The 14994-nt window shown below is 50.3% G+C and overlaps 2 protein-coding genes across 6 annotated transcripts in view; one reads left to right on the top strand and one right to left on the bottom strand.

The window, feature by feature from the left end:
• Positions 1-683, bottom strand: part of FZD3 (frizzled class receptor 3) — an 88219-nt gene extending 87536 nt beyond the window's left edge. The window contains exon 1 of the mRNA XM_064146653.1: positions 593-683. The gene's annotated coding sequence lies outside the window, so the exon portion shown is untranslated. The remainder of the gene's footprint in view (positions 1-592) is intronic.
• FBXO16 (F-box protein 16) overlaps positions 150-14994 on the top strand; it is a 56958-nt gene continuing 42113 nt past the window's right edge. For 3 of the 5 annotated variants that reach the window (XM_064146658.1, XM_064146657.1, XM_064146654.1), the window contains exons 1-2: positions 894-1043; positions 8228-8370. In XM_064146658.1, coding sequence (XP_064002728.1) covers positions 8275-8370 — 96 coding nt within the window. In that variant the 5' untranslated portion in view covers positions 894-1043; positions 8228-8274. Of the gene's footprint in view, positions 239-857; positions 1044-8227; positions 8371-14994 lie in introns of those variants that run through there. The other 2 variants (XM_064146656.1, XM_064146655.1) reach the window with 2 other exon arrangements.

Raw genomic sequence — 14994 nt, 5'->3', positions numbered from 1 at the left:
TCGGGTCCCCATTGCACTAGTGGGAGATGGAGGGGCAGCGCGGTTCCCTTCCTTCGGGAGCCACACACAAGCAAGGAGAAAAGGGAGGAGGGCACACACGGACCAACATCCCCATCCCCTGGGTGCCCAGGACACTGCGAAGGGAAGGGACCAGGGATTCGCATCCCCTCACCTTGAGTCCCTAATGGAAAGAGAGGAAAAGCCTGGGACAAGCATCTCCTTCTGCCGGCTCCCTCCGGTAAGGGCGAGGGGAGCGGGAAGCTCGGGACCAGCATCTCCCGGCCCCGAGGCGCAGCTGAGGGAAAGGGGGTGGGTCCAGCACCTCCACGTCTCTCAGCGGAGGACAGGACCAGCATCCCCTGCCCTTAGGTCGCCCGCTGCAGCGGAGTCGAGGACTCAACCCTCCGCTCGCTCCCCCGCCCAGAGGACGCTTCATGGCCGCCCCCCACAGCGCCGTCTCCGTGAGCGGGTGTCCCTGCCCCTGGGCGAGCAAGGCGGCCGCTGCGGGAGTGAAAGACCGACATCTCTGAAGAAACCCCCTGCCCGTCTTCGCAGCCCGTCCCTCTCCGCGCCGCCCAGCTCCCGCCGTTACCTCAGCACGGGACTCCGCCGCCGCGGCCCCGCTCCTTCCCTCAGGTGGCGGCGGTGCAGCAACGGCCGCGCCTCCGCGCGCCCGACCCCGCCGCAGCGCCCGCCCCGCCCCGCGCCCCGCGCCCCGCCCTCCTCCAGCCCTCACGCCCAGCCACGCCCCGCCCCTCGCCTTGCCGGAGCGACCAAGCCAATCAGAAGGGACGGAGCAGGTTGCTAGGTAGATCGGGACCTCCGGCCCCCCGAGGATAGGATGTGATTGGCTGGCACCCTCCGGGGAAGCGGTTGTCATAGCGACGGAAAGCGGCCTGGCGGGAGGAGGCAGGTGAGCGGCAGCCCGACCCGGTGTTGAGGGCCGCTGGGACCCCGGGTGGAGGCGACCGAGGTCTGAGGGAAAATGGGACGCTTGGAACCACCGGGAGGTCGTGGGGTACACGAGGGTGCACAGGGAGAAGGTACGATGCAGTGGGGCATAGTGGGATGAAGAGTGTGGGAGCTGCTGGGACAGTGTGCTGTGGGGAGGGGGGTTACAGATGCGCTGGAACACAGAAGGACACTGCAAAGAGCAGGAACTACACATTCCATGGCACATGTAGAGTGGGTAACTGCATGAGAATCTGTAAGCCCAAGCACAAGGTCACCTGGATAAAGACAACCCCCCATGCCAGTCCAGGCTGGAGAGTAAAGCGATGGAAAGCAGCTCTGTGAAGGACTTCGGGGTGCTGGCAGCTGCATCCAAAGCTGCATGACCAGTAGGTGGAAGGGGTTGTGGCCCCTCTACTCTACTCTGATCAGACCTCAGCTGCAGTGCTGTATCCAGTTCTGGAGGCCTCAGCACAGGAGAGACATGGATCTGTTGGAGCAAGTCCTTTGGAGGCCATAAAAATGATCTAAGAGCTGGAACCCATCTGCTGTGGGGTTGTTGAGCCTGGAGAAGAGAAGGCTCTTGAGGAGACCTTCTTGCAACCTTTCAGTACTTAAAGGGGTCTATAAGTAAACAAAGGGATGGTCAAGGCCTGGAAAAGGATGCACAGGGCAGTGTTGGAGTCACAATCCCTGCAGGGACTGAAAAGCTGTGTAGATGTGGTGCTGAGAGACATGGTTTAGTGGTAGAGACAGCAGTTGCTGTCTACAACTACCTGAGGGGTGGTTGTGGCCAGGGGGAGGTTGCTCTCTTCTCTCAGGTGGCCAGCACCAGAACAAGAGGACACAGCCTCAAGCTATGCCAGGGGAGATTTAGGCTGGAGGTGAGGAGAAAGTTCTTCACTGAGAGAGTCATTGGACACTGGAATGGGCTGCCCGGGGAGGTGGTGGAGTCGCCGTCCCTGGAGCTGTTCAAGGCAGGATTGGACGTGGCACTTGGTGCCATGGTCTGGCCTTGAGCTCTGTGGTAAAGGGTTGGACTTGATGAGGTCTCTTCCAACCCTGATAATACTGTGATACTGTGATACTGTATTAGTTTAATGATTGGACACAATGATCTTAAAGGTCTTTTCTAGCCTAAATGCCTCTGTGATTCCATATGGATTTCATTAGTGTTAATTTGATGTGCTGTCAGTCACTTACTGAGGTTCTGCTGCAAATAAGTGGTCTCACTGCCTTGGGTAAGGTAGGATCTCTTCATTTCAGGCAGAGAATCTCAAACCTTGAGCAGCATCCCTGCTCAAGAGGAGAGATGAGCTCAGCTAAGTTTTATTGGCAACTGACCTTGACTTGTCCTCGTGTGGAGTAACATTATTAGGCTCTGTCTCTGCAAAATGCATCCTTAACCCTCTGAATGCAGCAGGCTGTGTGGAACCACAAGGGCTGACTGCTACAGAGACCTGGTCAAAAACCAAGAACAAAGCAAGTTTGCTTCTGAAGGACTTGTTTTGAGTATGGTTTGCACAAGCCCCTGGAATGCCATTCCAGAGGGTTAAGCAGAGATTAACCCAGCTAAAGGAAATTATTCCAATGCCTTTAGTTAATATGATATGATCATTATGTATTGTTAACCTTTCTTAAATACCACTTATTTCTCTCTCTCTTTTTTTTTTAAACCAAGGGCTTGAGCCAGCTTGTACTGAAATCTGTAAAAGTATTTCCACTGGCTTCAGCAGGATTCCACAGAATCTGACATTCATACAATGCTTTGGGTGGGAAGGGACCTGTAAAATCTAGTCCAACCCCGCTGCAGTCAGCAGGGACATCTTCAACTAGAGCAGGTTGCTCAGAGCCCTGTCCAACCTGACCTGCAATGATTTCAGAGAAAGGGCATCTACCACCTCTCAGGGCAACCTGGGCCAATATTTCACCACCCTCAGCTGAAACAATTTCTTCCTGATATTTTAGTCTCAATCTTCCCTCTTGCCAGTTACAGCCATCACCCCCGAAATGTACAACAGGCCCTGCTGAAAAGTCTCATCCCCATAGTGAAGACATGATTCTGTTCTTTCTTATAGACCCCCTTTAAGTACTGAAAGGCCACAAGTTCTCCCTGGAGCCTTGTCTTCTCTAGGCCAAACAACCCCAACTCTCAGCCTGTCCTTGCAGGAGAAGTGCTCCAGCACTTTGGTCATTTTCACAGCCTCCTCTGTGTCTCTCCTGTGCTGAGGACTCCAGAGCTAGACTCAGGACTGCTAGTGGGATCTGGTAGAGTGGAGAGAGGGGGGCAGAATCCTCTGTCCTGAGCTGCTGGCTGCACTGCTTTGGATGCAGCCCAGGGTATGGCTTGCTTCTGTCCTGTGAGCACGTGTTGCCAGCTCATTTCAATCCATCTTTAAATTTTCTCTTTCAGATGATGCATTTGTCCCTTTGAAATTAATCTAAGTCTTCCTCATACATCTCCAAAGGCACAAAACTCTGGGATGCCCATCAAGTTCACTCAAACTGTGAACCATTGTGTTTTACTCTTAGAATCATAGAATGTCAGGTAACTGGGACAGCTGGAGATCTCTTACCAGCCTGGCATCATAGAGTCATAGAATCAACCAGGTTGGAAGAGATCTCCAAGCTCATCCAGTCCAACCTAGCACCCAGCACCATCCAATCAACCAGACCATGGCACTAAGTGCCTCAGCCAGGCTTGACTTGAACACCTCCAGGGACAGCAACTCTACCACCTCCCTGGGCAGCCCATTCCAATGCCAATCACTCTCTCTTTGAAGAACTTCCTCCTAACATCCACTCTAGACCTCCCCCAGCACAACTTGACACTCTGTCCCCTTCTTCTGCTGCTGCTTGCCTGGCAGAAGAGCCCAACCCCACCTGGCTACAGCCTCCCTTCAGGGAGTTGCAGACAGCAATGAGCTCTGCCCTGAGCCTCCTCTTCTGCAGGCTGCACACCCCCAGCTCCCTCAGTCTCTCCTCACAGGGCTGTGCTCCAGGCCCCTCACCAGCTTTGTTGCCCTTCTCTCGACACCTTCCAGTACCTCAACATCTCTCTTGAACTGAGGAGCCCAGAACTGGACACAGCACTGAGTCTAGGGGCAGAATAACCTCCCTTGTCCTGCTGGCCACACTGTTCCTGATCCAGGCCAGGATGCCATTGGCTCTCTTGGCCACCTGGGCACACTGCTGGCTTATCTTCAGCTACTATCTACCAGCACCTCCAGATCCCTTTCTTCCTGGCTGTTCTCCAGCCACTCTGTCCCCAGCCTGTAGTGCTGCTTGGGGTTGTTGTGGCCAAAGTGCAGAACCCTGCACTTAGCCTTGTTACATCTCATCCCACTGCTCTCTGTCCAACCATCCAGCCTGTCAAATGTTTAGATGTGGTGCTGAGGGACATAGTTTAATGGTGATCTGTCAGTGCTGGTTTAACAGTCAGATCTGATGATCTTAAAGGTCTCTTCCAATAGAATCAGTTCTGTGATTCCATAATCCTGACAGAGATAGGAAGTTCAGGATTAAGACAAGAGGTGAAAGTTTTCACCTGGGGAGCAGGCAGGTAAATTCTAATTAGTGAACCAAATTCTTCTTAGCCTGGGAAGAATTCATAATCCAATTTTTAGGCTATCTGCATGTTACAGGTAGGATGCTTCTAGATTTTCTAACACTGCTGGCTCCTTGGATGCATCCCATGAAATTCAAGGCCACTTAATAAGTAAACACATTGACTTTAAGTGTAAAACACATGCTCTGAAGGGACACTGCAGTGCTGACTTCATCAGAGAAGTCATACTGTAAACACACAACACTGAGGTGTCCTGCACCACATCCTGGGCTTCAAGCTGGTGGCACATGGGTTTGATGGGTGCAGCACGAGATGGACACAGAACTGGCTAGGTGGCTGCACCCAAAGAGTGGCTATCAATGGCTCCATGGCCAAGTGGAGGCCAGGGACAAGCAGAGTCCCTCAGGGGTCAGTCCTGGCACCAGTCTTGTTCAACATCTCTGTGGGTGCCATGGACAGAGGCACTGAGTGCAGCCTCAGCAAGTTTGCTGAGCACACCAAGCTGTGTGGTGCAGCAGCCAGGCTGGAGGGCAGGGATCCATCCAGAGGGACCTGGACAGGCTGCAGAGGTGGGCACAAGCCAAGCTCAGGAGGTTCAACAAGAGCAAGTGCAAGGTCCTGCAGCTGGGTGGAGGCAATGCCAAGCACAAATGCAGGCTGGGCAGTGAGTGGCTGGAGAGCAGCCCTGAGGAGAGGGACTTGGGGGTGCTGCTGGAGGAGAAGCTCAACAGGAGCCAGCAGTGTGCACTTGCAGCCCAGAAACACAACCAGAGCCTGGGCTGCAGCAGCAGAAGTGTGGCCAGCAGGTGGAGGGAGGTGATTCTCCCCCTCTACTGCACTCTAGTGAGACCCCACCTGAGTATTGCATCTAGTTCTGGAGCCTCTATTCCAAGAGGGATGTGGAGATGCTGGAGTGTGTCCAGAGCAGGGCCAGGAGGATGCTCAGAGGGCTGCAGCAGCTCTGCTGTGAGCACAGACTGAAAGAGTTGAGGCTGTGCAGGCTGCAGAAGAGGAGGCTCCCAGGTGACCTTCTTGTGGCCTTTCAGGATCTGAAGTGGCCTACAAAAAAGCTGGGGAGGGACTTTTGAGGCTGTGAGGGAGTGACAGGACTGGGGGGAATGGAGCAAAGCTGAAGGGGGGAAGATTGAGAGTGGAGGTGAGGAGGAAGTTGTTGAGCATGAGAGTGGTGAGAGGCTGGACTGGGTTGCCCAGGGAGGTGGTTGAGGCCCCATGGCTGGAGGTGTTTGAGGCCAGGCTGTGTGAGGCTGTGTGCAGCCTGCTCTAGGGTAGGGTGTCCCTGGGCATGGCAGGGGGGCTGGAACTGGCTGCTCCTTGTGCTCCCTTCCAACCCTGACTGATTCTGTGATTCTGTGAGGTTGAACTTGGGGTTGTCTCCCTGCTCTGATAACGATTTTGAGTGTAGGTGGGGAGATGAAGAGCAGAGCAGAGCCTAAGCCAGCAAAGGGGCAGCGAGGCAGGGCTGGCAGACTGGCACATTGTCCAGCATTATAACATTCAGATGCACTCCTCTTTTTGCTCAAACATCCAGTGCAATTCAGGCAATACTGAGGAATGTGCAGCTGGAAATATGACTTTGCCAGGTGTATTCTGAGCCATGTTTTTAAGCACAGAAGGTAAAAGAGGGTCCAGAGTCATGAGTGCCTCTTTGGGTAGCAAGCTTTGTGAACACAGCTGCTCCAGCACCAAAAGTCTCTCTGCGTAGAGAAACTGGAACATGAAGCCAGCCTTGGGAGTGTGCTGCAGTGACAACTGATGGTTTTGTGACTAATGTAGAAGGTTGTCCCTGAAAAACAGGACATGTTTGCCTGAACCTGTTTTTTTGGCAGTGGGGCTGTGTCTCTAGCTTGTAACGTTGTATTTCTGTGCACTGAAAGGGGCAGAGGCCTTGCAGAGAAGTGAAACAAAACAAAACCAACCCTGTCAGTGATCCCATTATAATGTGTATCCCAAATGCACCTACTCAGTTGCACAAGAAGCCTCTAAGGTTGGCCAACTGCAAAATGTGAGGCTCTGGAACTTTAGTTTGTCTTTTAACTTTCAGTGGCTCCTCGTTGGGAAGCAAAAATTGTGGCGTGCAGGCAATAAGCTATTGAAGGACCTCTAAAAACAAACAAAAAACAAAAGAAGGAACTCAGGCTTTAGTAATGAACTTCTTTCCTAACCATAGAATCATAGAATCATAGAATCAACCAGGCTGGAAGAAAGCTCCAAGATCATCCAGTCCAACCTAGCACCCAGCCCTATCCAGTCAACCAGACCATGGCACTAAGTGCCTCATTCAGTCTTCTCTTGAACACCTCCAGGGATGGTGACTCCACCACCTCCCTGGGCAGCCCATTCCAATGCCAATCACTCTCTCTGACAACAACTTCCTCCTAACATCCAGCCTAGACCTCCCCTGACACAACTTGAGACTGTGTCCCCTTGCTCTGTTGCTGCTTGCCTGGCAGAAGAGGCCACCCCCCACCAGGCTACAATGTCCCTTCAGGTAGTTGTAGACAGCAATGAGGTCAGCCCTGAGCCTCCTCTTCTGCAGGCTGCACACCCCCAGCTCCCTCAGCCTCTCCTCACAGGGCAGTGCTCCAGGCCTCTCCCCAGCCTTGCTGCCCTTCTCTGGACACCTTCCAGCACCTCAACATCTCTCTTGAACTGAGGAGCCCAGAACTGGACACAGCACTCAAGCTGTGGCCTGACCAGTGCTGAGCACAGGGGACGAATAACCTCCCTTGTCCTGCTGGCCACACTTCTCCTGAGCCAGGCCAGAATGCCATTGGCTCTCTTGGCCACCTGGGCACACTGCTGGCTCATCTTCAGCCTACTATCTATCAGCACCCCCAGGTCCCTTTCCTCCTGGCTGCTCTCAGCCACTCTGTCCTAAGCCTGTAGTGCTGCTTGTGGTTGTTGTGGTCAAAGTGCAGAACCCTGCACTTGGCCTTGTTAAATCTCATCCCGTTGGACCATTTGACAGCACCAGATGTGGAAAGATATAACAGATTTTTCAAGGAATCCCAGGATGGTGGTGGGAGTTGGAAGTGACCTCTTGAGATCACCTAGTCCAACCCCCCTGCTAAAGCAATGTCACCCAGAGCAGGTTGCCCAGGAGTGCATCCAGATGGGTTTGGAACCTCTCCAGAGAAGGAGACTCCACAAACTCTCTGGGCAGATTGATCCAAAGCTCCATCACCCCTACAGGAAAAAAGATTTTCCTCATGTTCAGATGGAACTTCCATAATGCTGCTTTCTGGCAGGTCACCCCTTAACCTGTACTGGTGCAAGGAATTGTTCCTCTTCATGTGCTGGTGCAGGGGATTACTCCTCCTCATGTGCAAGACCCAACACTTGCCTTTGTTGAACTTCATGAAGATCTTTTGCACTCAACTCTTCAGCCTGTCCAGGCCTTCCTGAATGGCTGCAGAGTCTGACAGGTGTGTCAGCCACTCCTCCCACTTTGGTATCATCAGCAACCTTGCTGAGGACCCCACTCTGTCCCTAATCCAAGTCACTGTGGAAGATGTTGAACCAGACTGTTTTACTTGTCACAGTTACTGTGGGTACATAAAGTCACTGACTTTCAAATGAGTTAACTTGTATCATTGCTATGCCACAAAATTCCTGAGTTCCCTCTACAAACGATTTGCTTTTCACTGTCACACAGAGATAATGTTGACCTTTGTTCAATCCTTGTAGCCATTGGTGCTGAGAAGACTTCAGTGGACTGAACATCTTCTATATCTATGGCATTTGCCCCTCCTAGAAGCATGGATGGCCCCAAGCTACACACCAAGATGAGCATGTGGACTCCACTGAACCATCAACTCATGAATGACAAGGCAAGCTCTAAGATTCTACATCTCTATATCAAACACTTACACAGTGTGTAAGATATGTATGGCCAGCAGGACTGGAGAGGTGACTGTCTCCCTGTCCTCAGCACTGGGGAGGTGGTATCTCAATGACTGGGTTCAGTTTTGGGCACCTCACTCCGAAAAGGACATTGAGGTGCTGGAATGGATCCAGAGAAGTGCAGCAAAGCTAGTAAAGGGTCCAGAGAGCAAGTCCTATAAGGAGTGACTGAGGGAACTGGGTTTGTTTAGCCTGGAGAAAAGGAGACTGAAGGGAGATCTTCTTGTTTTCTATAACTCTCTGACAGGAGGTTGGAACAAGTGAGAGTGATTTGCCTTTGGAATGGGCTGCCCAGGGAGGTGGTGGAGTTGCCATCCCTGGAGGTGTTCAAGAGAAGAATGGATGAGGCACTTAGTAGCATGGTCTAGTTGATTGGCCAGGGCTGGGTGCTAGGTTGGACTGGATTAGCTTGGAGATCTCTTCCAACCTGGTTGATTCTATGATTCTAAGGTGACAGTCAGTTTCTTCTCTAGCGTAACAAGTATCAGGATGAGAGGGAACAGCCTGTAAGTGCACCAGGGGAGGTTTAAATTTGCTGTTAGGAAATATTTTTTCATGTGTAGATGTGCTGATGAGGGACATGGCTTAGTGGTGACCTGGCAGTGCTGGGTTAATTTTTGGGCTCAATGATCTTGGAGTTTTTTCCAACCTTAATTAATTGTATGATTTTTGAAAGTGTAGTGATGCACTCAGTTTATAAATAATGAGATGCATTTCCTAACCTCCCACTCTGTGTTCTATATCTGGGATCTGCTAACAGAACTGAGGGAGTTTTGGCTCATGTATCAGCAGGAACATATTCCTCTATCAAAATTCGGCTTAAATTTCTACTGATGATTCATACAATTTAGTCCAGAGAGGGCCATTACATCATGTAGCTTTGCTTCCTGCTACCTGGTTCCTTTAACAAGGTTATGATTCACCTTAGAATCATAGAATCAACCAAGTTGGAAGAGACCTCCAAGCTCAGCCAGTCCAACCTAGCACCCAGCCCTGGCCAAGCAACCAGACCATGACACTAAGTGCCTCAGCCAGGCTTGGCTTCAACACCTCCAGGCACAGAGACTCCACCACCTCCCTGGGCAGCCCATTCCAATGCCAATCACTCTCTCTGACAACAACTTCCTCCTAACATCCAGCCTAGACCTCCCCTGCCACAACTTGAGGCTGTGTCCCCTTGCTCTGTTGCTGCTTGCCTCGCAGAAGAGCCCAACCCCACCTGGCTACAGCCTCTCTTCAGGTAGTTGTAGACAGCAATGAGGTCCCCCCTGAGCCTCCTCTTCTGCAGGCTGCACACCCCCAGCTCCCTCAGCCTCTCCTCACAGGGCTGTGCTCCAGGCCCCTCACCAGCTTCCCTTCAGGTAGCTGTAGGCTGCTTTACTTTGCATGGCTCTCCTAGCCTCGAGCTAGCAACTAGAATATGGCTAAAATGTATCTTTCACTGATTCACAGATAGCACGGAGTTGGAAGGGACCTTCAAAGGTCATCTCATCCAGCACCCCTGCAGTCAGTCTGCCTAGGGTCACATAAAGTCTGATCTTGAATGTCACCAGAAATGAGGCCTTGATTACATCTCTGGACAAACTGTTCCAGCATTTTACCACTCTCACTGTAAAGAACTTCCTCCTGATGTCCAACCTAAATCTCCCCTGCTCCAGTTTAAATCCATTGCCCCTTGTCCTATCACTACAAGACCTTCAGATACTTGGATGTATCTATATGGTCTCCCCAGAGCCTTCTCTTCTCCAGACTGAACAATTCCAACTCTCTCAGCCTGTTCTCATAGGAGAGGTGTTCCAGCCCTCTTACCATCTTTGTGGCACTCTCCTGGGCTTGTTCCATCAGGTCCATACAGGTTCCTCTGAATGACAGCCTGCCCTTCAGTCACAGAATCACAGAGTCACAGAATTAACCAGGCTGGTAAAGACCTCTGAGATCACTGAGTCTAACCTATCACCTAACCTTTCTAATTAACTAAAAATGGCACTCAGTGCTGCATCCAGCCTCCTGTTAAACACTTCAGGGATGGTGACTCCACCACTTCCCCAGGCAGCCCATTCCAATGCCAACCATTCTCTCTGTGAAGAACTTCTTCCTAATGTCCAGTCTAAACCTGCCCTGGTGCAGTTTGAGACTGTGTCCTCTTGTTCTGTCACTGGTTGCCTGGGAGAAGAGGCCAACCCATTCCTGGCTACAACCTCCCTTCAGGCAGTTGTAGAGAGCAATAAGGTCTCCCCTGAGCCTCCTCTTCTCTAGGCTGAACAACCCCAGCTCCCTCAGCCTCTCCTCATAGGCCTTATCTACTGCACCTGAATATCCAGACTTCCTTTGGTGTTAAAGACATTCATTCCTTATGAAATGAAATTTTCACCTCTTTCCTGATAATTTTCACATGATTATTCCCCTATAAAGATGAAACCTTGTTTCCTGTCTGAATACCTCTAGCATTACTTCCCATCATTTGGATCTCCCTCTGCTACCTTATTAAACTCCTCTATAACCAGCATTTTTTTTCCTTGTGGAAGGACTTTTACCCTGCTTCAAGCCATTACTTGAACATCTTTTGATAAACTAAACAGATTGAGCTCTTTGAAGTCCTTTCAATCTGGCATATTCTCCAACCTTTGAATCATCTTAATGTCTGTTTCCTACACTCTTTAAAATGTATTTTCACAGATGTGAAACTGTGCAATAAAGTATGATCTAACTAGAAACAAGGACATGGGTAAAAACACCCTTTCCCACCTTCTCACTCTTCTGCTCCTGATGGAGTGTGATATTGCATTGAGCTGCAGCAAAACTTTTAGCAGCTCATCTAGGATTGTTGTGTAGTCCAACACTTAGTGATCACTGAATCACAGAACTTCTTAGATTTGAAAAGACCTTCAGGATCATCGAGTCAAATCATCAGTTTCACACTGACAAGCCCTTGACTAACCCAAATCCCTCAGCACAACATCTCATCACTATGAATTGCTATGCTTGGAAAGGACCACCAGGATCATCCAGTCCAACCTTCATCCCAGCAGCCTTCATCACTGGACCATAGCCTCAAGCACCACATCCACTCTCCTTTTAAACACCTCCAGTGATGGTGACTCCACCACCTCCCAGGACAGCCTGATCCACTTCTTTCCAGCCCCTGCCATTATCTTCCATAGCTCCAGGAGCGTGGCTGGAGGCCTCTGCAGTGAAGACTGAGGTAAAGAAGTCATTGAGAACCTCAGCCTTTTCCATGTCACTTGTGACCATTTCACCTGTTTCCTTTCTGAGGGGGCCCACACCTTCCCTGGGCTTCTTTTTACCATTAATATACCTGTAGAATTTTTTTGTGTTCCCTTTGACTTCCCTGGCTAGATTCAATTCAAACTCTACATTGTCTTTCCTAACCAGATCTCTAGCTGCTTGAGCAGCTTCCTTCTATTCCCCCCATTCCAGCTGTCCTTTCTTCCACTCCTTGTGGAATGTGGGAGAAGAGACCAGCTCCAGCCTCACCACAACCTCCTTTTAGGTAGTTGTAGAGAGCAATAAGGTCCCTTCTCAGCCTCCTCTTCTCCAGACTAAACAAGCCCAGCTTTCTCAGCCACTCTTCATAGGTAATGCTTTCCAGGCCTCTTCTCAGCCTCATTGCCCTTCTCTGCACCTGCTCCAGCACCTCCATGTCCCTCCTATACTGTGGTGACCAAAACTGGACACAGTACTTGAGCTGTGGTCTCACAAGTGCCGAGTATCACAGTATCACAGTATCACCAAGGTTGGAAGAGACCTCACAGATCATCAAGTCCAACCCTTTACCAGGGCATAATCACCTCCCTACTTCTGCTGGTCACACCAGCAGCGATGTTCCAGGTGGAAAAAAAGAACATGCCACAAGCTCCCAGACCTCTGCTTCAGTCATAAAATTCATGATAAAATAAGTTTGCTTGGTTTTGGTCCAAGTTTTAAAGCACTGACCTATTTGAAACTCCTTTTTGTAGATCACTGTTGCTGACAGTTGAAATCAGGAGGTCATCCAGCTATATAGATGTAGGGAGCTAGTGAGTGAGAAGATGGCATTTTCACAGTCATAACTCTCTTCATTCCTGCACTCTGGTCTTGGAAGAGAAAGCATGAAGAGAGAAAGGCATGGTGGGAGTTGGAAGGGACCTCTGAAGATCATCTAGTCCAACCTCCCTGCTAAAGCAGGGACACCCACAGTAGGTTGCCTAGAATCAAATGCAGGTGGGTTTGGAATATCTCCAGGGAAGGAGATTCCACAGCCTCTCTGGGCAGCCTGGTCCAGAGTATGACACCTTCACAGGAAAGATCTTCCTCAACTTCAGATGGAACCTCCTGAGTTTCAGTTTGTGCCTGTTGCCCCTTGTCCTGTCACTGTATGCCACTCAAGACACTCTGAGTTCATCCTCTGAACCCTGTCCTTGAGCTCTTGCTGAGCTAAAGGGTGGAATCCTGGGTCTGACTACAGTGAAGGCCAAAGTAAAGGTAGGAGAGCAGTCAGCCTTCTCATCCTCATGGTCAGCAGGACAAGGGAGCTGATCCTACCACTCTGCCTGACCTTGGAGAGAGCCCCACTTGCAGTGTTGTGTCAGGCTCTGGGGTCCTCAGCAATGCAGGAGTAAGTCCAGAGGAAGCCACAAAAATGATGTGAGGACTGGAATCTCTCTGCTGTGAGGACAGGCTGAGAGAGTTGGGGTTGTTTAGCCTGGAGAAGAGATATCTCCTGGGAGACCTTACTGTAGCTTCAAATTTCAGTACTTAAACAGGCCTGTTACAGGATGTCAGGGGTTGGAAGGGAACCAAATTGATCACTGAGTATCAGAAGAAAGAGGAAAGACTTTTTAGCAGGGCCTGTTGTGACATGACAAGGGGTGATGGTTTTAAGCTAAAAGAGAGGCGATTCAGACTGGATAGAAGGAAGACAATTTTTTTATGCTGTGGGTGGTGAGACGTTGGTTCAGGTTGCCCAGAGAGGTGGTAGATGCCCCATCTCTGGGACAATTCCAGGTCAGGCCAGACAGGACTCTGAGCAACCTGTTGTAATAGAAAACACCCCTGATCACTGTGGGGGACTTAGACTAGATGCCCTTTAAAGGACCCTTCCCACCCAAACCATTCTATGATTGTATGATTCTGTGAGAGCTGGGCAGATGTCCGTGTCAGTCCTGCTGAGTGCAGGGCTCTGCTGCCTTTAAGAGAAGGTCTGGAAGTCAGGAGATAATTTGTCTTTTGCTGGGCAGTAACTGAGCTGTGAGGTGGAAGTGCATTTGCAGCAAAGGGTGGAGGGATTTGCCAGACAGCCTTGAACTTCAGCTTACTTAAAACCACCTGAAGACATGGATGTGAGATGGCAGATCCTCAGGAGCAACCTAGCCCTCAGGCTGCATCCTGGCCAGCCAGTTTAGCCACACTATAGGTATAAATCCAAGACCTTGGAGGAGGGGACCATAAACGTGGGCTTGATTATGGCAGTGGATGATTACACCAATTTTGAGCCATTCTGTTGCTAATTAATGCTTCCAAGTGCCTGGAGTAGGCAGAACCTTCTGACAGTGTTGGCTCAGATGTATCTCCAAGAATGCTGAGAGCAAGTATGTGTCTGTCTTTGATCAAAGGCCATGAACATTGCTTTCAGTTATACAAACATCTTCCTGCTTCCCTTGAATTATCCAACCCCAAGCTCAGATCTATGACTATTCATCACTTGCTCATGGCAAATCCTTTCCCAAGTTCAGCTTGTTAGGCTTTAGTTTTTTAACCTCACCAAGTTTCCCACATGCAAATAAAGCAAATAATAACTGTCAACACACAGGGAAAAGAAATGTCACTTTCCACCCCTTGCAAGAGATGCTCCTGCTGAGAAAGGCAGAGCTAAGGCTGTCATCTGCTTTACCAGACATCAGCACTGATAATGTCTTTCTCTGCAGGAACCTTCTTTGCAGGCTGTCACAGCAATAAGATGTTTGGAGTTTATAATGATCAAGAGTGTTTTCCTAGTTGTGGTTAATAGTTGGGTTTATGTGCAGTTATAAGCTGGGGTTTTTTTTCTCTTTGATCTGTCTGCTGGAAAAAAATATCAACAGCCTTTCCTCCCTTCCCAGGTCACAGTCTTGAGTACAGAAGCAGGTTTGTGGTAGTGGGAAGCCACCTGCTAACGCTTTCAAGTCTAGCTCCCTAGGGGTAAAGGTCAGCATCATAAATGCTCTGCTCCTGTATTTTGATACATTTGTATTCTGTTAGTTGTCACCATAAAGTGGCCAGGGAACAAAGGCTGGCCTTACTATCTCTGCTAGTTTGAAGCTGGATAGAATGTTTTGGTGAGAAGAATTAGATGCTAGGCTGTGAAAAGGAAACAATGGCGTTCAGTAGCTCCAAGTGCAGGGTGCTGCACTTTGGCCACAACAGCCCCATGCAGAGATACAGGCTGGGGTCAGAGTGGCTGAGAGCAGCCAGACAGAGAGGGATCTGGGGGTGCTGAACATGAGCCAGCAGTGTGCCCAGGTGGCCAAGAGAGCCAGTGGCATCCTGGCCTGCATCAGGAATGGTGTGGCCAG

This window comes from Pogoniulus pusillus, chromosome 7 (assembly GCF_015220805.1).
Source record: "Pogoniulus pusillus isolate bPogPus1 chromosome 7, bPogPus1.pri, whole genome shotgun sequence".
In the NCBI taxonomy this organism is placed as follows: Eukaryota; Metazoa; Chordata; class Aves; order Piciformes; family Lybiidae; genus Pogoniulus; species Pogoniulus pusillus.
The sequence above is the reverse complement of the archived record's forward strand: the minus strand, read 5'-3'. Positions and strand labels throughout refer to the sequence as shown.